This window comes from Pholis gunnellus, assembly GCF_910591455.1.
Source record: "Pholis gunnellus genome assembly, chromosome: 1".
Taxonomy (NCBI): domain Eukaryota; kingdom Metazoa; phylum Chordata; class Actinopteri; order Perciformes; family Pholidae; genus Pholis; species Pholis gunnellus.
Genome location: NC_136528.1, coordinates 19,704,281 through 19,726,350, shown reverse-complemented (window position 1 = coordinate 19,726,350; position 22,070 = coordinate 19,704,281). Strand labels below are relative to the sequence as shown.

Genomic DNA, 22,070 nt, shown 5'->3' with positions numbered 1-22,070 from the left:
GTAGTCAGCATTCGGGTCCTCTTCCTCGCTGCCTCGTCCTCACCCTTTTCTCAAAGAGGTCAGAAGCCTAAAAAGGTTTGGAACCACTATAATATTTGATAATGCATTGCATTCTATTAACTTAGATTATGTTGTAAAATAAAATTACATGAAAGATAACTGGTCTCTGCAATACATAAATTGTAGTAGAAATATGAAGTAGCATGGAAATATTCAAGTATGGTAAAAGTAGCTCAAAGTTGTACTTAAGTACTGTACTTAACATGGAGGCTACTTAGTTACTTTCTACCACTAGTTGTCAGATAATAAAGCCTGTAGTATATCAGTGGATATGTTCTTTAGTGGTGCATATTCTCGAGTAAAGGTACAGTTTACTAAATGACCACAAACCATCGTCAAACTGTCAAGATGTTGGTAATCCACATACAAATGCATATAATAATAATAATATGTATTAATAATAATAATATGAATTATTGATTGATATAACCTTTTCATATTTATTTTGTACTTTACTGTTGTGTAAACATATATACGCAATAATAATATCCATATTTAAACCGATTTAAACTGACATTCATAGCAACGTGCTCAGTAACGTCTCCAGCTTACATGTTGTTTTTAATGCTGTGGGTCTTAGTGCGCATGCGTTCGCCCAACAGCTACTACTCACCATGCACATGCAGAGACATCCCATAACGTGAGGGGTACTGCAGGGCAGAGCACACCGGAGGGACTAGCTAGTTGCCTTGCAGCTGTCCGTTTACTATTTACACCCGCCTGTATTTATATCCATGCATCACGTCGCGTTTGCCAGCGACACGTAGTTTTGTTGCACAGCGTCTTTAATTCAGCAAGTGTTGGGACTCGCGATGTCGGAGGAGGACTGGGTGGCAACAACAACAACAGGGCGCGCTGCTGTCCCGTTAGCACCGCGACGACCTCCGGTCCATGTTGTTTAACCCGAGTACACCCGTCCACGCCTCCCGCCCAGTCCACTCCAGTCCAGACTCGTGCCGTGGCCCACCGTGATGGCCGAGGAGGACCCCCAGCAGCATGCGGACCGCGGGGCGAGGAGTCTGCCCGGCCTGCTCACCGGGCTGCAGGGCGCTGAGGCCAGTGCTCTGCAGCTGAGGATCAAGAACTCCATCTGGTGAGGAGGTGTTCACATACTACCGCTGTGCATGTACGATGATGCTTCAAGGGGAAATAACTAACAGATATCACATTTAAACTGAGGCTTTTCGTTGTTCTTGGTCAGAGAGTCAGCACCCAGAGGGGAAAGTAGTAAGAGTAGTGATACCACAATGTAATAATACTTAGTTACAAGTAGTCGACTTACGTGAAAGTACACAAGTATTATCAGCAAAGTGTACAAGCATAACATGTAAACAGTACTTGTTGAGCAGAAATGTAACCCAATGCGAGTACTAAATTAGTACATATTATACGTCACTGAATTACTGATGCAATAATATGTAAGGAGCATACTTACATTATAGTCGCTCAAGTGGGAGCCATGTTTACCTACACTATATACTTTTGTTAATCAACAGCAATGCATTATATTTTATAGGCTTATCATATGTTTTACAAGTAAAATGTGAATCTGTAAGGTAACAAACGAATGTAGGGCACAACAATTCCCTCTAAAATGAAGGGAGAGAATTATAAAATGGCAGAAAAGTTAAATACTAAGTGCAGCACTTGAGCCAAATTCCACCACTCCGTTTAGAACGTAACAGAAGCAGAACAACATAATAAACATTTTCTATAACAAACAAACTACAAGTCTTGCATTTACAAGACTTGTAGTTACATTTCATCAAAAGTACCATAACTCATTATGCAACGCACAGTGGTTTCTATCAGCGTCATTGTATTGCACTGTATATTATTATTATATAAATAGATTATTATTGCTGAAATTTGACTTTTTAGTAATGATGGAGCTGATTTGAACTTTTTTCATACTGTCAAATTGTTCAATCAATAGCAATCATATGATCAATAACAGTATCTCATATTATAGTCACAGATTATACATTGTGCATGTAAAATATGAATCTGTAAAGAACAGTACAATGTGGAGGTACTTGTACTTAACTTCTTTACTGCTACTCCACTACACCTCCCCAGAAAATATTGTACTTTTTACTCTGTATTGTTTTTACAGCTATCAGTTATTCTGTAAATATATATGTTACATATATAACATATCTTGTACAATATGATGATGCATTGCTATATATCAAACAATCCAACACTACATATAGTAGTTGAAACTAGCTCCACCTTGAACAGCAACAACATTAAAATGCTGCACTTTAAAGCTACAATTGGTAACTTGGTAAATGTTTGTTTGATGTTTCTTGAATAAAGTACTTAGTTTATGTATTACTCTTTGAATAAGTTAACCCATTTCTCATGAGCAGAAGTAATTAGTTACATTACTTGATACATTACTTTCCATTACCCAGTCCAGCTCAATCAAAGCTCCTTCAAATAACTCAGAAGATGCCTCAGGTTTGTGACCTGGCCGCCATGTTTCAATTAGTCGAGCCAAAACCAAGCACCGCCCACCGAACAAAGCAAACGTTATCATTTTACAGCTGAACGGTACACACATATATGTAAACATTTGATGTGCGAAATAGTTAATTTTGTAACAGAATCTTGATTCATATTTGATCAGCATTGACTAGTTTGATCAGAGTTCACAAGCAGCGATTGACAGCTGCGTTAGAGACTCCTCGGCTCTGATTGGTTGTTTCTGAGTGGAAACTTTTAAATGCTATTAGTAGCACCAAAAGGGGGCAAAGCTTATCTGTCTTATGTACTTTCAGGATAAAGTGACAGTTTGAGCATATATGACAAAAAGTTATTTTCATTAAAGTTACTAACTGTAGCTTTAATGCACCTGTAATAGTAATCTGATATTATAGTACATGATAGTATAAATATGACAGGGTCATTCTGCTTGTATAGTTCTGTGTACTTTCACTCATGGAACTTGTAATAGAGTTTTGCTACTTTTACTTAAGTAAAGGCAACATGGCGCTAGTTCATCCCTTCCTTCACCTTACACCCGCCTCCTCATCTTTTGCTAGATTATTGATTGGTTGAAGGCGTTGTCACAGTAATAGTCATCTACATTCAAGTTCCCTCTATTTCCATCATCAAAACACGACCGACATGCCGAAACAAACAGCTCCAGTATGTAGCTCCCGTAACAGCTGTGCTAAACCCTTGAAATAAAAATATAATGGCATGTTTATCACCAAGATCTGTTTTTGAAAACTGCTCACATCTACCAGACATGGCCACGATATTATCCAAATTATTCTCATACCAGTTTATTTAAAAGAGCTCACTGAACTCATATGTCTTTGCCTGGTTTTAGGCTACAAATAACTATTTACAAAAAAATTACCAGACAGAAGCACATGACTACAAGTGACCTGGGATGCTCTTACCAGTTTTAAATAATCAGGACGGACACTTATCTACTCAAATGACAAAGTCAAACACACTGAATCAAAGCCTCATGGAAAAGTGTATGTATTAAACTAAATGAATTTAAGGATTGCATAAAGCTGCCAGTCAGTTTAACAGCCTGTAAATAATAGTAATATTACAGCAGTTGTTGTTTGTATTCTAATAGATCTGTCGGCTATAATGTTGTATTAATGAATTGAATGATGTTTTATGGTTAAAATATGTCACATTAGAAAAAAATACTTGATTTTGTTAACAACTGATAGTGCATATTGTCTATGGTTGTTGTGTTTCAAGGCTGTGTTCTGACTGGAAGTAGCCTTTAATTTCTGAATGTGAATGAACTCAAGTATCATTTAAATGTCAAACAGCCATAAAATGTCAAAAGGCTGAACTACCAGAAAGCACGACAGTTCAGAGGTGAAACGTCTGCAGGAGAACCTCAGCAGAAACACGTCACTATGCTAACATAATGGGGTATTGGATATTTGTCCTGCTCACTAAATCTTTAACCTTTAAGAGGATTAGAGCATAAATATTGACGTTGACTTGAGCGGCTGAGCGGTTCATTGTAGAGTGAGACTGTCTTAGTCGGGGCCAGCAAGTTCACCTGCAACTATACCGTCACTGTGTCTTGATCAACAATGATAGTCTATCGTGAATTGCTACTGTTCCTGCTGGTTTTCAGCAAATCCACCTAATCAGAGACTGAATTACACCTGAATATTATACACAGTATGATTTAAAGTTCAATCAATTCTTCCATTGATTCAGTGCCTTGGGTGTCATTTGGGATCTCTGCCAAAATCTGCCTAACAAACAGCTTAATGACGGCCTTTCAGCACTGGGAAATCCTTGGCTCCCTAGTAACAGTGAATTAAAGTGAACTGTTCTTGACGTGTCCTATAGCATCTCCTGATTCTGACCTGCCCGATGTCGCCGAGTAAGAGTCTTTAAATGTGACATGCCTTCTGTGCCTTAGTCAACAACAACCTGACCTGTTTGCAGATTAGGAATTAGACCTGGAGAAGTTTTATTCATGTATTTTAGTTTGACCCTGAGTTATTTCTCATTGGTTTAAATCTGTCTTCTAATGCATGTTTTTGCATGAATAAGTGCTCTTGCATAGGGTCTTGTAGTTTATTTTGTTAATTTGCTCTGTATCTTTTGTCTGACCAGTATGGTCAGTATGGAGAGGACCGGGCTCCTTTTATTGTAGTATATACACTATAAAATACACATTAGTAAAGGTTAAAAGTCCTTTTTTTAAATTAAATTCTTCCTTCAAGATTAAGATATTCGTATGGTAGGTTTACACAGTGACTGCACATGAGGAACTGTGTTCTTCTGTCAGACACAATGTTACCACAGTGGCCGTCTCTCTCTCTCTTTTTACATATGACAACATGTGTTGCTGGTGGTGGGATACATGATCTGAGAGATGCTGGAGGGAGGGTTGTCTCATGCCAAACATTCCTCTGCTTTATAAATAAATACACTTTAGACACAAGCGTTCATGTTACATAAGCTTGATACTAATTTATACTTTGTCTCTGTTTTGCAGCAAATCGGTTCAATCAAAAGTGGAAAACATTCTGGTGAGTTTCCTTGACGTGTTTTAACCTACAAATTACAATTGAAATGAAACCTTTTAATTCAACTGGTGAAATGTTTTTTCTAATATGTTTTTGGTTCTAGCATGTCGGGCTGAAATACTTTTGATTCCTAAAGGGTTTATTTCCTTTCTGGCAAATCTTTCAACAAACAACTAATCTATCTGTACAAAATGTTGTACAGAAGATTTTATAACATACTTATATTGTTTCTTGGGATACCAGAAATTGGTTAGAACGTAAAAAATATGTCCTGGGAGTGATGCTAAAAGAACATTAATGTGATCGTTAAAATTAAAAACGTATTGGAGCAAATTTAATCTTGACCTGAAGGTGGTGCTATTTCCAAAAACGGTGAAGGTCAAGCTCTGGGAAGAATGACTGAGCTCTAGGACTCCAACTAACGATTATTGTTATTAGAGACTTAATCTGCCGATTTGTTTCTTCATTAATCGATAAATCCTTACGTCCGTAAAACATAAAAAAACAGTTAAAAACAACCATCACGCCCCAAAGTGATGTCCTTTTAATTGCTTGTTTCATCCACTCAACTGTTCAAAACAAAAAAATATTTCACTCAAAAACTGAATATCAACTGTTGTTGAAAATCCGGCTCCCGCTGTTTGTGGGACAAAGAATAAATAAATGTTGCTGTGCTGTAGATATTTACGGTCTATTCAGTTATCATCACGAATCACGTTTTGATGTCCATCGTTTGTACATTGTGACTAAGGCCGTGGTGACTTTACTGTCGTGGTTTTGTGTGATGCTCTGGAGTAGATTTCATAACCTGCTATATAGAGAAGAAGTCGAGTACCAACAAGAGCGGGCTAATGTTGTACTTTACTGTTTGCTGAAGAGGTGTCCAGTGTTGTACATGCCAGCACAGTTGCTATTCAACAACAATATAATTGTTTTTTTAATAATGTGCAGCTCCCTGGAGAGTGTGACAGTCACCATTAAAGCCTCATGGGAGCTGTAGCCTACATGTTGAATAAATATAAATAATTGTTATTTATTTGTTAAAGTCATGATGACTCAAAGTTTTATCGAGCCGTTGTAGAAACCATTTAACATATCAGAATATCCCAGTGTCATGTTTCAGCTTTTAATAAAAGAAACCCTCAATGCAAAAAATCCACTGTGGAGCCAAGGCTAGTAGAAGTTGGCCAGCTTTGGTTGTCCTTATGTAACACTCTATATATACGGTTTGATGTCATGTAGTTGTTAATACAGACTGGTTCATCTACCCTCATCCCTGTCAAAAAAAGAAAGTCAAAAATGTCTTTTGACCTTGTGTGAGCCTGTGTTCTCATCCTCCTCTCTTCCTCCTGATCTCTCCTTGCGCTCACCTTAGATGACCAACCTGCAGCATCGTGTGTCATCTTGTGTCAGGTTCACAGTGTACAAAGCTGCACAAAAAAGCTGAAACAAATGAACTATACACTCCTAAAATGTACACTGCGTTTGTGTTTGCATGCTGGTAACAACTTTGTTAGAAGTGGGGATTGGAGTTCACTGTGCACAGCTGATGACACAGTAACATACAGACATTGATAGTCCAAGTCAGCAGAGCAGGAAGTGAGTCAGACTAAAAAAAAAAGGCAACCACCACGTCCTCTGAATGATACACAACCAGGTTTAAGCAGCATTGCCTCTGAAATACAGATAAAGCTGTGCCTATCATTATTTCTTCGTTAAAAAATGTTCAGGATTATCATTTATAAGGATGATGTGTGTTACCTGTATTCCTCATGGCTGCTCTGTGTTACCTTCAGCCATGAGAGAGCTGTGGGCTCAGCAAGCTGTTCAAGGTGAAAGGTTAACGGCAGAGGATTGAAGTTCACCTCACAAGCTTGCATGTTCTGCCGAAGCCTGTCTGTCTGTCTGTCTGTCTGTCTGTCTGTCTGTCTGCAGGCATTTAAGCCGTATGTGTGTGTCTCAGCTGTACAGCTGTAAGAATGCAGCATGTTAATGCCTCATATTTCTACACTTCTAGGTTTAAAGTCAGGTTAAAACTGAATTAATGCTCCTCACTCCTAGCCACGCTGCTTCACTGTGGGGATGGTATGTTAATGATATGCCGTGTTTGGTTTACGCCAAAAATGGGATTAAGTCTGACAGACAAAAAGAGCACCTTCCCAACAGTTGTATGCACCATCTCCGCCTGTGAAGCTTTTAAATACTTCAGAGGTCTCTTGGTGTCCTTTCTCACTAGTTTCTCTTCAGGCAGATTTCAGTTGTGTCATACTCTTTCTATTTCTTAATGCTTGATTTAAAAGAGTCCTCCGCTAATTTAGTACTGCACTCCTATAACATCGTCTTTTTTATTCCATGCAATCTTCTTCTTGTCAAAACCTGGCGCCTACTATACCCACAATGCAACACGGTTGACACCACGGTTCAGAGATTCAGGTGTGTTATGTTAGTAGTGGCTGATGTAACATCAAGCAGAGATGAGGAGAGAGCTACATATCTGTTAAACTCACTTCTTTCTAACTCCACACCTTTTCTTTTCCTCAGCACCAACTCACGCTGACTCAAGTGACATCACTTGAGTCAATTTAACCAATTTTGCACTGCTCCTTCTGGAGCCACAAAAGGCTTAACACAACTTGTTTCACACATGAAGTTGCCAACTAGAGTTACACATCCAGATACAGTATGTATCGTAATGCTTATGCAAACAAGTATTTTATGTTTAAAATGAATTGAAATCACTTTGTAGAGATATTTCTTTTCACTTTAACGTTGAAGAGTGTTTTCTGTTGAACAGTTTAAAACCAAAAATCTACTTTAATTCAGTGTTTTAAAACAATAAAACATGAATACATTCAAGGGAGGTGAACACTTTTCAAAGCATTTGTTACTGACATCATTCCCACATGGTTGGAGTATTGTTTGGTGTTCAACACTGTTGTCGGCTGCCAATTAAACCACCAGGATTTAAACTGCTCCTTCTTCTTCTGCCATCATGTTAGAAGTGTCTCAGACTGTTTGTAGCTCCAGACCGTGCCAAGGACGTTTAGTTAGCACACATCTTAGATACCAAGGCTAACAGGTCAGCCCTGATGATTTCTTGAATTTTGTGATTCATTTTAGTTTGTGGAGGTTCGGCTGGTCTGCAGAGCAGCATCCAAGACCCCAACAAAAGATGAAAAGTGTTCCTCTGCTGTCTTGATTTACAAAACAAGATGTTTCCCTGCTGATTATATTTACAGGAGACTATATAACATGACAGAATTCAGCTTTAATGAATGTTTAATATTCATCCAGTGAAGCACCTTGTTGCTTCAGATTTAAGTTGTGTTGGACACGCCTGTGTGTACTGTTGTGTTACTACTGTTACATTTGACTGAGAATAGGCCGGGATCATAATTTACTTGTTCACTGTAATAAAGGCAGGTACACTGTTGAGTTGTGTCACTGAGAAGACACGACTTAACAGTCTACAGCAGGGGTCTCCAAAATTTGACAAAATGAGAGCTACTCAGAGCACCAAGTTGTACATGGCTAATAGCAGAGAAAGTTTTTATGGTCCTTTAACAACATTCAGTCACCACAGTCATCGGCTCTATTTCAATCCCACCATATGCGAAGGACTTCTTCTGTTCCTCCTGAAAATTGAAATTGAAATGTTTTGCCTTTTATTGGCCTTGTTATATTCTGCGGTCATTGTCAAATCTGGTGTGTGCTTGCTAGTCTGCTAACACCGCCTAAAGTCACAGCGTCAAATAGAAAGCAACGCAACTCATCGAATCGTCAACTGATTGACAAATAATCATTTTGTGTCAGAAGGGGGTGGTATGTCAGTGAATTTGATTGGATAGAAATGTAAACAGTTAAAGTGACTCTGTGTTATCAAATTAATCTAAATTTTCTTTGAACCTTTAGCGAGCCACTCAGAAACCGTTACGCTACAGTTAGCTCGAGAGCTACTTGTTGGAGAGCCCCGGTCAACAGCCTGTGGGCTAAATGTGTCACAATGACAAGGTTAACAGGTGTAGCAGGTGTAATGTTTACCATGGTCACCTTCTTATAGTTGGGCATGTTGGCAAGCTAACATTGGATTATTAGCACTAAACACAAAGTACAGCTGAGCAAAAGTCGGGGGCCCGCCACAGTTATTACTCTTCATCTTGACAGATTGATGAACGTGTGACCCAGATTTAATTTTAATGCAGCCGATAGTTGTTGTTGAGACTTTTTAACTCAAAACCACAGATGTGAACCTGCTGGTGGCGCTAAAGAAAAAGTCAGAGAATCAGCAAAATCATCCTCTTGGGATCATGAATGTTCGTACAATATTTCTTGGAAATCCATCAAATAGAGGTTAACATATTTCATTCTGGACCACAGTGGAGACTGAACCAACTATCTGCTCTGCAGGTGTACCAGGACGACCTCCACTTTTAAATCCAAGGCAGGAAGCTACCTACATACTGATGAATAGGAAGGCCAAATATTAAAACTATATTCTATTTTTTTTTACCCTTTTTTCATTTCTACAGCAAGATGTGGAGAAGTTCTCAGACATTGAAAAACTCTACCTCTACCTTAAGTTGCCTTCTGGTCCAAGCAGTAGCATTGATAAAAGGTAAGAACACACCTGCTTTCTCACAGTATTTATAGAAAGATGTACAGTTGATGAAGTGGTTTGTTTTAGTCTTAAAAATGTTTAGTTTGTGAATGACATAGAATTGTAAAATAATAATGACACACACAAACAAAGTTAGATTATGTTTGGTGAGGAGGATTTCTCAGGACTCTTAAGGTGACAGGGACTTGAGTGAGCCAAGTGTTGTTCTTTTGCTTTGTCATTTGTCAGTCAACCAATGATCCACGTTTTTTTCTCAGTGACCAGACCGCCCTGTCATCAAGCCGCACTCAGCAGATGCATGCGTTTAACTGGATCCGCCATCATTTGGAGGAATACCCAGAGACGTCTCTTCCCAAACAGGAGGTCTATGATGAATACAAGTGGGTGAAAACAGAGCCCAAAGCAGATACACATAAACACATAAAATATACAACTCACAGAGAATAAAGCTGATTTTTTTTTACTTACCTATAGACTCCACTATGTATTTGAATATCTTTCATTGGTGTTCACCTCTTTAATAGATAACAGCTACTAATGGTCGAGATTTTTTCACTTCTAAATCACTGGCGGCTGAAGCAACAGTATAAATAGACGCAGCAGGCATGGGAATCACAGAGAGCACCATGTGTTGGTAATATTAGAATGGAAAGTCTGAGACAGCCATTGAAATGCTCTGACAGTGTTATGTAACTGTCTTTTTAACTCTACCAGATCAGAAATACAGTGCCCCCCAGAAATATTGGCGCCTTTGGGATAGACATGTGAAAAGGCTTTAAAGAGTGAGAGCGTTATGTGCTTCACTTTAAAACTAAAACATTTTGTTTTCTAAATGGAAATAATCACATTTGGCACTATATTTTTTAAAGGTACTGCAAGTACTGAAGTCAAGAAACAAATGCAAGAAAGAAACATTTGATTACCTCCCTTTATGTTCAATGGGAATGGGGGTGATGCCCAATACAAACATGTAGATATGGACGTCACTTAGTTTAGTTCTCGTTTTACAAATTTGTCAAACTGTGAGTCACTTTTACAACTCTATTGTTGCAAAATTCTACACACCTAACTTTAGCAAAGTTTCCTACTCATCCAGCAGTTGCAAAGCAACATTAGTATTCATTTACAGTCAAGTTTTCTGGTCACATGATTAATATAACTGTTCAATCTCCTCTTAGTTTTGTTTTTGGTCTCCGCCAGCACCTAAGAAAAAGACAAATATCTGACTTTTTAGTATGTTGGAATAGCATTTTTTACTTCCTGAATCCGATTCCATCACCTGAACTTATTGAGTACCGATCTGATACCAGCGCGCAAAAAATGTGTTGCCGTTTGACTGGTGTGCTTTTACAGTGTAAAACATTTCCAAATTGCTGACATTTTGCTAGCTCTGGCTGACGTTACACTCTGCCGTAGAACCTAGCTGTTTGATATTATGCATGTGCAACTCTCAACAAACAAAGAAGCAAGATGGCTCACTCGTGCAGATAACTGATTGTTTTTTTCTGGAGCTGATGATTGAAGTAGATAACGATTAAGCCGTCTCGCAAATCTGTTCCTGTGCACAGCGCCGTCATTTGACATGACAATGACGTCGTTGGATGTAAGGATGAACTAGGCTGCTGTTTCAGCTTGGACTTCAAGTCTCAGCCTCTGGGTAGCCGAAGGGCCGGCTCTAGATGCCGCTCAAAAACGTACTGTTCTCTTCGCTTGTATTGCAAACTCGCTACATTGCAACGAAGAAAATGGCATCATCAAAATGTGAGTGCAGAGGACGTTATGGGCGAGGATACATTTTAGAGTATTTTGGCTTACTCGGATATTCAAACGTATTTATTTGAGTATACTGTCGAAGAAATGCAGCAAAGAGAGACAGAGGCTGAATTAGCTTTGTTAGAGGTTATGGCCGGCACATAAAAGCTGTTGATGGAATTTTCCCTCTGATTTAATTTGTTCTGTCTGTTGTGTCTTTCAGGAGCTTCTGTGACAATCTAAACTACCAACCACTGAGTGCTGCAGATTTTGGAAAAATGATGAAAAACGTCTTCCCGAACATGAAGGCGCGTCGACTTGGCATGAGAGGAAAATCAAAATATCCTTCAGTGGAATGATTGTAACAGTTTGGGGCTGTCTCTGGTCACAGACCATCTGCTGTTGCAGTTCATAAGCTCTCTAAATATAGATGTGAAATGAAATAAAGTCCCCCTCTGCCTCTGAAGCAGGAGCATAATACAGAGGCCACCGTGATCTTAACCTTCACGACACAATTGTGATTTTGCTGATGACGTAAAAGTGCAAAACTTGATTTGTATTTATAGCCTTCAGTCATTCAGGTTAATGAATTATCTTGGTGTGAGAGTTTTATAGGTTGTGATGGCGAAATACTTTTGCCTGTTGAAGGGAGTTTGTTTTGAACTTGTATTAGCAAACTGCTAGTGTCTGAGGAATCAATTTCTTTTCATTCATAGTTTGACAATAAGCACTAATTAAAGTAGTCTGTAAAAGAACTGGTACACTATCAACATATTAAACACGATTTCCATTTTTAAATCCAACAGGCCCTAGATACGAAACAAATCTTAATTTTACATTGATCTGTCAAATAAAAAACTAAAATAGAAATAGAAAATAGAAAATTAAATTGTCCAATTTTCTAATATAGATTTATTTACATGGAAAATTGAACTGATTACATTACATGGAACGTGTACAATCTATATTACTGCAGACGTTGGAATCACATGTTATTGATCTTAACACCAGCTTACATATTGCTACAGTGGACTGAGGAAGAGGCCCTTTGTTCACATGCCATCTTTACCCTCTCTGGATCTCCATAAAACAGGGGATGGGGTAAGCACATTTAGATTCCTTCCTTATTAATCATTTTAAATAATCTCAAAATCTCTTTGACTCTATTTTTATCAATGTCCTGTCATGCAATGTATCATGTATATATGTAAAAACACAACTCTTTTGTGTGTAGCTCCAGTGTGATGTCTTAGAGTCACCGGGCCAGCTGAGCAGCATAAAGGAGGATGTACGATTTGCAGCCTGTGATCTGGTGTGTGAGTGGGCCCAAAAGGTGCTGAAACGCCAGTTTGATGCCGTGGAAGACTTGGCTCGCTTCCTAATCGACAGCCATTACATCAGCAACAAGTCTCTGGCAGCTCTCACCATTGTCACCGGCACAGCAACAGGTCAGACGCTCTCTAAATCGGCTCCATGCCACCTGTGTAAAAACAAGTCAACTGTGGCACCTTGAGGCGGCTGCCTGCTACTGCTCTTTTATGTCAGTAAAACAAAGTGTCTCTGGATCTCTGGTCGAACACATACATATTACTCATTTGATATGTGGATAAACAAAATATTCAGTATTATAGAATCAACAAGTGCTCACACATTTTTGAACCAAATGAACTTAAATCAGACTATATGACTGAATATACATACATGAATGTTCCTATCTAATGTTGTAGCTGGTTGTATTTTTGTAGTTATTAGTTTGAATTTGTCGGCGCTTGTTTGGCCCATTTTTTGCCTGCATTTTGTTTATCTTATATGTGTATTGTTTGATCCAGTTGTTGATGTTATTAATGAATGCATGTTGTTATTTGATTTTGATTGTGTTGTATTGGGATTTTAATCTTAGCTTTTGGACCTTGCACTCATTATTGTATTAATGTTTTATTTTGACTTTTTTAATGCGTGGACTCCTGGATGTTAAGTATTATAAACATTAAGTTAGGGTATTTTCCAATGAAGTGCCATGATCAGAGCATATTGTCTTCACATATAATGATGACGAGGCTATTTACGTTTTACTATTAACAGTAGTATGATACATCTCTAACCTACCGCTGTTTCCTTTCTTTAGAGGTTAAGTCTTCACAGACGGTTTCAGCGTTCGTCCCCACTGCTGAGGCTCACTCCTTCCAGCCTCATGTGACGACCCTGTCCTCACCTTCTGTCGATGCAAAGCAGCAGCTCCAGAGGAAGATCCAGAGGAAACAACAAGAACAGAAGCTGCACTCTCCTTTACCCGGAGAGGGACAAACCAAGAGGGACAGTGTGCCTTGTGCCAGCCCAACCCCTCTGTCACCTCAGCCAACCATTGGCATCGTGGTCGCTGCTGTCCCGAGCCCCATCACGGTGAGAGAGCAGCGCTCTCAGCAGCATGTAGATTACACTGTTGTGTGTAATTTTGTCCTGTCTTTTTGTCACTGTAGAGTAAATAGAAATCTAGATTTTATTGAAATTTGACTTAAAGTGGTAAATGATATATTCTTTGTTAATGCTTAGAACCTGATAAACACAATTTGCGTCCAAAATCACCACTTTTTTAAATCTAATAACACAGTGAATTAATTAATTAGTAAAGATGAGTGCAGTCATCTTTTTTTTCATTCTAATAAAACCTTTAATACTGACTTTACTGACATCAAAGAAGTAATCACACTAATGCAAATTGCATCTGAATGGACTACTCTGTGTAAAACATTAACAGAGACAGTCAATGATATTTGTTACTTCAAAGTCACTCAACATTTTAATGAGTAATTTTGTTCGGATATGAGTGTAAAGCTGCAAAAACACATGATTAGTCAAAACAAATATTAATTTATATTGGATGCAGTCATCATCATCATTTAAAGAGTTAATGGGTTATCCATTCAACATAATGTAAACTATGGTGAACTAACTATTTATTGCAGACCTTTTGATTATGATCTAGAATTCAGTTGTGCACTTTCTGATTGACCTTCCCTCCCTGCAGGTACAAAGAAGCAGGCAGCTGTTGTCCCCCAGCCCAATGGGAACAGTAGAGAGCAAAATGCTGCCTATTAACTTCCAAATGGTGACCCAGCCGGTCCAGGCAGTGAAGCAGAGCCCCAAAACTCCACAAAATATTAGAGCCAGTCCAGTGGGAGAACGCACTGCTCGGCAGCGCTATGCGCAAATCCTGCCCAAACCTGCGACCACGACTGCTATCACTTTGCGCTCGCCCTCCACCATGATCATCGGCAACAGCCCTGTTAAGACAGTGATGACCACATGTCATGTCAGCCCAGTCAGTTTGGTCAAGATGACAGCCATATCGCTCGCACCCAACAGCAGCAATACCACCACTTCCCTCGCAAACGCCACTCTGCGGCCGGCATCTGCAGGCATTAGTAGTACTTTGTTTGCAGAAGACATCAGCTCCAATCAAAGCACGAGGAGTACTTCTGCAGTCCCCATTCTGGCCCCGGTGGCCAGGTCCGGGCAGACTACTAACACTCATACCATCGATGTTGAAATGGAAGTTGAAGCTATACATAAATACAGCCAAATGCAAAATCCTGGTGCTCTAGTTTTCCCTCAAGAGGCAATGGCAATTAGGGCTAGAGGGGCTTTACATAGGGCTGCCAGTGTGCCCATACCTCAGTCTAAAGGCTTCTTGGGTCTGGAGGACACATCCAGCACTAATTGCAATGGAAATTCCTCTTCAAGCTCTAACACTGTGGCAACAGTTGGAAACAGCAATAACGGCGCTAATAATACAAGCGCTTTGCACTTAACTCCCTCCACTCAGAATACCAGCGCTGTTTCTTTACTGAACACCAGCACACCACCTTCATTTGGGGAAAGCAGCCGTTTGATACCAATAAAGGAAGGTTTCGTGTCCACTAAGAGCCTCAGGAAACGTTCAGGCCTCAGTCCAGACCTTTCTCCAATCAAAAGGGCTTTTATGCCCCAGCAGCCAGTAGAGGGCGGTGCTGGTCTTGGATATGGGATTAGAAACACGGTTGGTAACATTTTCAGGCCAGGAGCTCCAACTAGACCTGAAAGTGCACCAGCTGCCAGAGAGGTAGAGACCGTCCCATCCGCTCAAGTCCACGCACCTTGCACTTCCTCTGTCAGAGCCAGTGGCTTCTACTCTGTTGCCAAAACACAGAGCTCAATGCAGAGGAAAAACACTTCCACTGTTATGGAAACTTGCAACTCAGTCAGTCACGCATTAATTCAGCAACAACAGGGGCACACGATGTCTAACGTGCATGCCATACCTAATAACCCCGGCCTCCAAACACATTCAGGTATGAGTGATGTTAGGAGTTCAGCCACAGGGAGCCTGGAGGGAGCTCAACAACATACCTACTCGAAGTCTATCCCTGTTAATACACCCTTAGACTTTTTGAATCAAGCTTCATCGTCAAGCCAGCTCCCTATGCAGACTGATATGGACTACTTTCCCTTTGATGATGATGTGACTCAGGACAGCATTGTGGAGGAGCTGGTGCAGATGGAGGAGCAGATGAAACTTAACAACCTGCAGGAGTTTCAAACCTGTGTTAGTCTGCAGGGCCAACACGCTTTGGTGCCAGACAACATAATGTCTAACAATCAGACCATGTCTGCTTACTATCATGCTGCAAACTGCCACAGCAACCCGATCCAAACTCCAACACCTACTCCGACTCCAACTCCCACACCCACGTCGGAAATGATGGGAGGAATCCAATGCTTCACCAGAGAGAGCCCCTTCTCCCGCATCGCCTCCACAACACCAGTGGACAGCGCACTGGGAAGCAGTCGACACACCCCAGTTGGTACTCCACACTCCAACTGCAGCAGCACTGTGCCTCCCAGTCCAGTGGAGTGCAGAAACCCGTTTGCATTCACACCCATCAACTCCAGCATCACTGGTTTCCACGACGGCAGCACCATCTCCAGCAGCCCAGTCAAGCCCATGCAGAGACCGATGGCAACCCACCCAGACAAGACCAGGCTGGAGTGGATGAATACCAGTTACAACAGCAGCAGCGGGAGCTTAAACAAGGCCAACAGTGGAATGGGAATCCTCCCCAGCTATCAAAGCCTGATAGGTGACCATTTCCAAAAACCTCACGCTTTCGCCGTCCCTCACGCACGGCACCACGACAGCCATTTTGGGCGCTTGACTCCCATCTCCCCCGTGCAGCAGCAGGTAACTAACATGGCCAAGCAGGAGGGCTTTGCTGTGCCGGCCCCTCTGGATAACAAAGCCACCAACACACCTGCTACAACCTTTCGATGTCGCAGTGTAAGTCCCGCTGTGCATCAGAGGAACTTGAGTGGAAACACAGGAAACCTTCCCCATATCCCTTGTTCAGTAGCGTCTCCCTTTAACTCTCCTGTGACGCCAGAGATGTTAAACATCTTTGCAAACTGCCAGACAAATCTTGGGGTGAGCAGCATGGCGCAGAGGAGCCATTCTGTGCCGCTCAACATCATGATGCAAACTGAGGTCCGGCCCACGCCGGGCCAACACTGCCACAGCAAAAACATCACCAATGTCCTTCTGAGCAAGCTGGATGGGGACCATGACGACACTGTTCGGGGGCTGGGCATCAATAATTTCCCCCCCAGCTACACTGCACGTATGAACCTCACTCAGATCCTCGAGTCCGACGCCAACCTCTCCTGCAGTGACCACCACTTCAGCCCGATGACCTCTGACTCCACCAGCAGATGCAATTTGCAGAGGCCAGATTACCTCATCGAGAATGCTATTAATGAACAAATGATTCTCTCGGCAGTTAACAGCCGAGTGCAATCAGCTTCTAGAGAGCAGCATCGACAACAGGCCCAGTCTATGTTGCTATCGCTGAGCTCACAGCAGCATCAAGAAGAACTACAGCAGCAGTTGGATTTCAGCAGCACTGTGAAAGACCTCCTGGCAGACAACAGCCTTACTGCTGGCAGTCAGCTCATGGACCAGGTGTCAGGGCTAACTACAGGCACGGCAGATTTCCCTTGTGAAATCAGAATGACATCGGATCTCTCCAGTAGCATCAATGACCTTAACGCATTGGACACAGACCTTCTGTTTGACCCCAACCAGCAGCAAGGGCAATATCAACATGCTGCTGCAGAGGAGGAGTTGGTGAATGATGTGCTGTTTCAGCAAATTACCAGCGACACGGCCCATTCAAGTGGGCTTGAGTGGCTCGAAAGCAAAGATCATCCAACTGTTGGGTTGATGGGTTGAGAATAGAGCTTTTTTTTTTAGTCATGTTGAACATGTTAACCTGTGGTTCTTGTTTGTTTATTTATTTTCAGGTATTTAGACTTTATAACGCAACACTGGACACATTGAGGTTTGTCCAGTTTAAGTGCCAGGCTGAACTGCAATGATGCTGCAGCACTCTGATTAAAATGCTGGTCATTTCCCTTTAATCAGAGCACGTCGCCTCACGTTGTTTGATCAAGAGCATTTACAACAAGTAAACAAAAGTTACTGAACAAAAAAACAATCTTTCACTGACAAGTCTGTGAAGAAATCATAACATCCGTGGATTTCTTAGTGTAACGAAATGTATAAATGAATGAAAAAAAGAGTTTTATTAATAAGCCTTTTACAAAACTACTTCTTAATATCATTGTGTCTAACTCTTTTAACTGAAGCATTATCTAACTAAAGCATAATGAGAAAAATGACTGCTGAACTAATAATAGTAATAATAGTGATTTGTGTGCGATGCATATTCACTGAAAAAAAACTGCAAGTATCGCAAATTATCTTTGCTGGAGCTTTAGGTGTCAGTCTAGTTTATGTGCATTTTCTTTCGCTGAAAAAAATATTAACAAGACATGTTTGAAAGTGTACACTCAGTTTATAGAAATGCAATTCAGTGACAGAAACATAGAGGCAAATTCAACAATAGAAACACATTTAATATATTCTTTTGATCTGCTGGAGTTGGCATGGAGCATATAATAGGATGCGGAATAATTAAAGAATATAAAATAGATTATCTGATTATATAAAAATGAACACTGAGGGATCAGTTCGATGGAATACATGAAGAGTAATACTTTAAGCGTACCAGAACCAAAAAAGAAAGTGATCAATGTCTAAATTGTCAGTTCATCTGGTCCACATTTTCAAGCTTTGAGATGTCGTTCATTTATATATTCCTGACAGTCATCCCAGACTCCGTGCCTCTCCATTGGATTCAAAGAGTCAACCTCTCATGTCTTAATCATCACCACAATCAAACGTCTGCTCAATATAGAGCTCTGACAACTTGAAGATGATGATCTCCATCGTAGAATTAGGCCTCTTTTGCACTTTGTCTTGTTTTTCAAGCCACATTTTTGCAAAAAGTATGAAAAAATATAAATTGTCTTTTATAATCTAAGCTATAAAGTTGCAGAAACTCTAATGAAGCTCTTTTATTTACATGGAAAAAACATTTCTTTGTTTATTGTTAAATCCTTAGACATATTAAGAAAACCAGCAGTGTAAGATGAGGGCTCTACTCTTAACCACTTGTAGATTAAAAATGGAAAGAATTTATTAAAGAAACCAGTTGATAATAATTAAACTAAACCCCATGAATGTGGGGTTTCTGCACTTTTAGAGTATGATTCTTGTATAAAAGAAGAGTTACGGGACATAATAATAGCCATTTTCCTTTGCACTCAGAAAATGCATTGTTGTACTGTGTGCAAATAACTTCCTTGATTCGGAGGTGAAGGTTTTCATCTGATAAAAAAATTGACTAAATAGATGAAATTGAGCATAAATGTACTCCTCATCTCTAAAGAACTCGAACAATTTTGTTTCCTAATGTAGTACTCCTCATACTGCACTGACAATCTGTAGTACTTGTGTTTCTTTACATAAATGCACTGAGTTCAATTTGAATGATGGAGGAACATGTTTGACTGCGTGGCCTGAGGATTTCTATCATGAAATCACTGATCATATATGAAAAGTCTTGTTTTGCACTGATGAAGAGCTGTGTGTGAAGAAGTCATGCAACCACAGATGTGATGAGACTCACAGGTGCTCCCTGAGGGTTTTGGTTTTTAAGCCTTATGTCCATACCAAAGACTATCTGTTAAATATAACCTGCAATAACATGCACTGAGATATCGGTAACATACTGAGTTATGTTTGGTAACAGCCATAATAATTATATTCTTTAATGTGAAGAATAAAATGGGAAATAGGTGAAACATTGGTGACAGTTGCAGCACTGGAAAAACATTTCTTTATATAATCAGTTCATCAGGACAATGTTAATGTTTTGTTTACTATTGTTGATGCTTTTGTGAAACCAACAGGTAAATAATGTTTTTATGACACTGTAATTTATCCTGTTTCTCTGTGTTAGCACTAGAGAGTGTGTTTTTATTTTTGGTCAGTCTCACCGTCGTTCACGGTGTTTGTGTTTTTAATATTTATTCAGAGTGTGTTGTTTGTACAGAAGATGCAACATTGCAAACCATGTAATCTTGGGAATTCACAATAATCTGACTTGCACTGTCATGATGTTTTGTAGCATACATTTTAAAAGTGTCATAGCAAATAACCACATATCATATAAAGTGCTTTTTTTTCAACAGATGATTTGTCCAATGTGGTGAATAATAAGAAAATGTAACAAAACTCTCAAAATTCAAAACCTTTCAGAACTGTATTTTGGCAGAAAATTGTCCCAGAAAATATTTGCTCACGTTTTTAAAATGTGTAAATGAGACAATCCATAACTATAAAGTGTAATATTAATGTCATGATATATTGCAAGCGCAGGACATTGAATCTCTTTCAGTGTGTTGATAAATATTGTGCGTTGTTTTATACATTTTTAGAAAACCTTTCATTTCTGTAAAAGCAGATTGTAATATATAATCTCATTTTGAGTATGATTTAACATTGATCAATTTAGACAAATGTTTCTTATTTATGTTTTATTTTCTCTTTACTGTGTCTGTGAAACAAACAAAGCATTTATTTGGTTAACTCTGGTTTGTGTTTAAAGAAGACTTCACCCTTCCTCTTGCTGAACGTGGTTCAGAGCTGTAGAACTGCCCTCTACTGTTGTGTCGCTGTGGTCAGTGTATCGGGGATTTTTTTATAAGGGGAAGTGCTTGTTGATACTGCTTTTTAAAGAGTTTTTCAAACAATAAACATTTTAAGTACATCAGTATCGTGGAATCAGTGTTTTCTCTTTGATATGTGCATAAAAGCAAAATACACAAGGAACGCATGCTCGTTCACCTTTGAATCTATAGGTGAACATCTTTCACCTATAAAAGTAGCCACAGTGTAGAAATACTCTGAAATAAGAGAAACATTCAAAATGTTAATTAAGCAAAAGTGCAAATGTTTTAGCATCAAAATATACTTAAAAATACAAAAAGTGAAAGTACAGTGAAATTCAGATTAGGATATTTATACATATTTTCAGCCTTGGCGGGTGTCCTTAAATACACATGTTGTCTATAGATTCACGACTTAATGTCCAGAGTGTCTCTTTCTGCTTCTGTCTGTTGGGGATTAATAGTTGAAGGCATATCTTCATGACTGGTTCTGACAACAAAGCTGTGTGGAAATCCTGTATCTATTGATCTAGAGTTAACATATGCAAGGTCTCACCTATGACAGTAATCAGACTACTTTGTTTGGACTTCCGACTGAATTTGGGAGAACCTGAATTTCACATGAACAAATTAATTTAAATTCAGAGCACACAATTGCATTTCATGACACATATTGTTTGTGACAAACATTTGAATCCTTGAATCCTTACTTCAAATGAATTTAGCTGATACAACAACTCCATACATACACTACGCCATAATTAGACTGACGGTCAATGTCACTAGTGAAACAGAACTAATACCTTGTATTTATGTATTTAAGTTGAGGTACTATATTTGTGTATTTTTATTTTGTGCTACTTAATATTTCTACTCCATTACATTTATTCGACAGATATAGTTACTTAAAGATCAATATTGTCCTCAAATGACTGAATACAACATACACACAGCTTACATATTATCATCAGTGATAATAATAATAATACAATAGTACTTTTACTTTATGTCAGTACGGTACTGAGATGTGAAAGAAATGTAGTGGGAATAAAAAGTACAATATTTCCCTCTAAAATGTGTTAAAGTTGCATTAAAACCTATATTATTATTAGTACCACAAATATGTACTTAAATAATTGTTGTTAGTTACATTACAGCACTGCTTTTTGCTGATTGTAGGCTACTCCATTACTTTAAGTTACTTGTAATGGTATTGTATTTTGTGGTGTCGCTATGTTTATATATATTCAGTGAAAGATTTATGATGCGTTCAGGTGCTCTATCGGTATTGTTGTTCTGGGGTTTCCTCCGACTGTAGAGGTGCCAGGAAGAAGAAAACAAGGAGAGGAGGAGGAGGAGGAAGGACGAAACAGAGGAGGAGGAGGAGAAGAAGAAGAAGAAGAAGGAGGACGATGGATACAGTGAATGACGACGGTGTCACATCGAGCCAATAGGTCAGGTTCACGGTAGCTACCAGCGTAAACACGCAGAGGGCATAATAG

General features: G+C 39.5%; 1 protein-coding gene across 1 annotated transcript; it reads left to right on the top strand.

Moving 5' to 3' along the window:
- Positions 1 to 755: 755 nt before the first annotated feature.
- On the top strand, positions 756 to 20,669 carry LOC306695357 (DNA-binding protein RFX7-like). Its single transcript, XM_079158585.1, has 9 exons — positions 756 to 1,153; positions 5,063 to 5,096; positions 9,623 to 9,708; positions 9,969 to 10,091; positions 11,687 to 11,804; positions 12,481 to 12,564; positions 12,698 to 12,911; positions 13,589 to 13,863; positions 14,489 to 20,669. Exons 1-9 carry the CDS (start codon positions 1,032 to 1,034, stop codon positions 17,723 to 17,725), a joined length of 4,293 nt encoding a protein of 1,430 aa, XP_079014711.1. The 5' UTR covers positions 756 to 1,031; the 3' UTR covers positions 17,726 to 20,669.
- Positions 20,670 to 22,070: the final 1,401 nt, after the last annotated feature.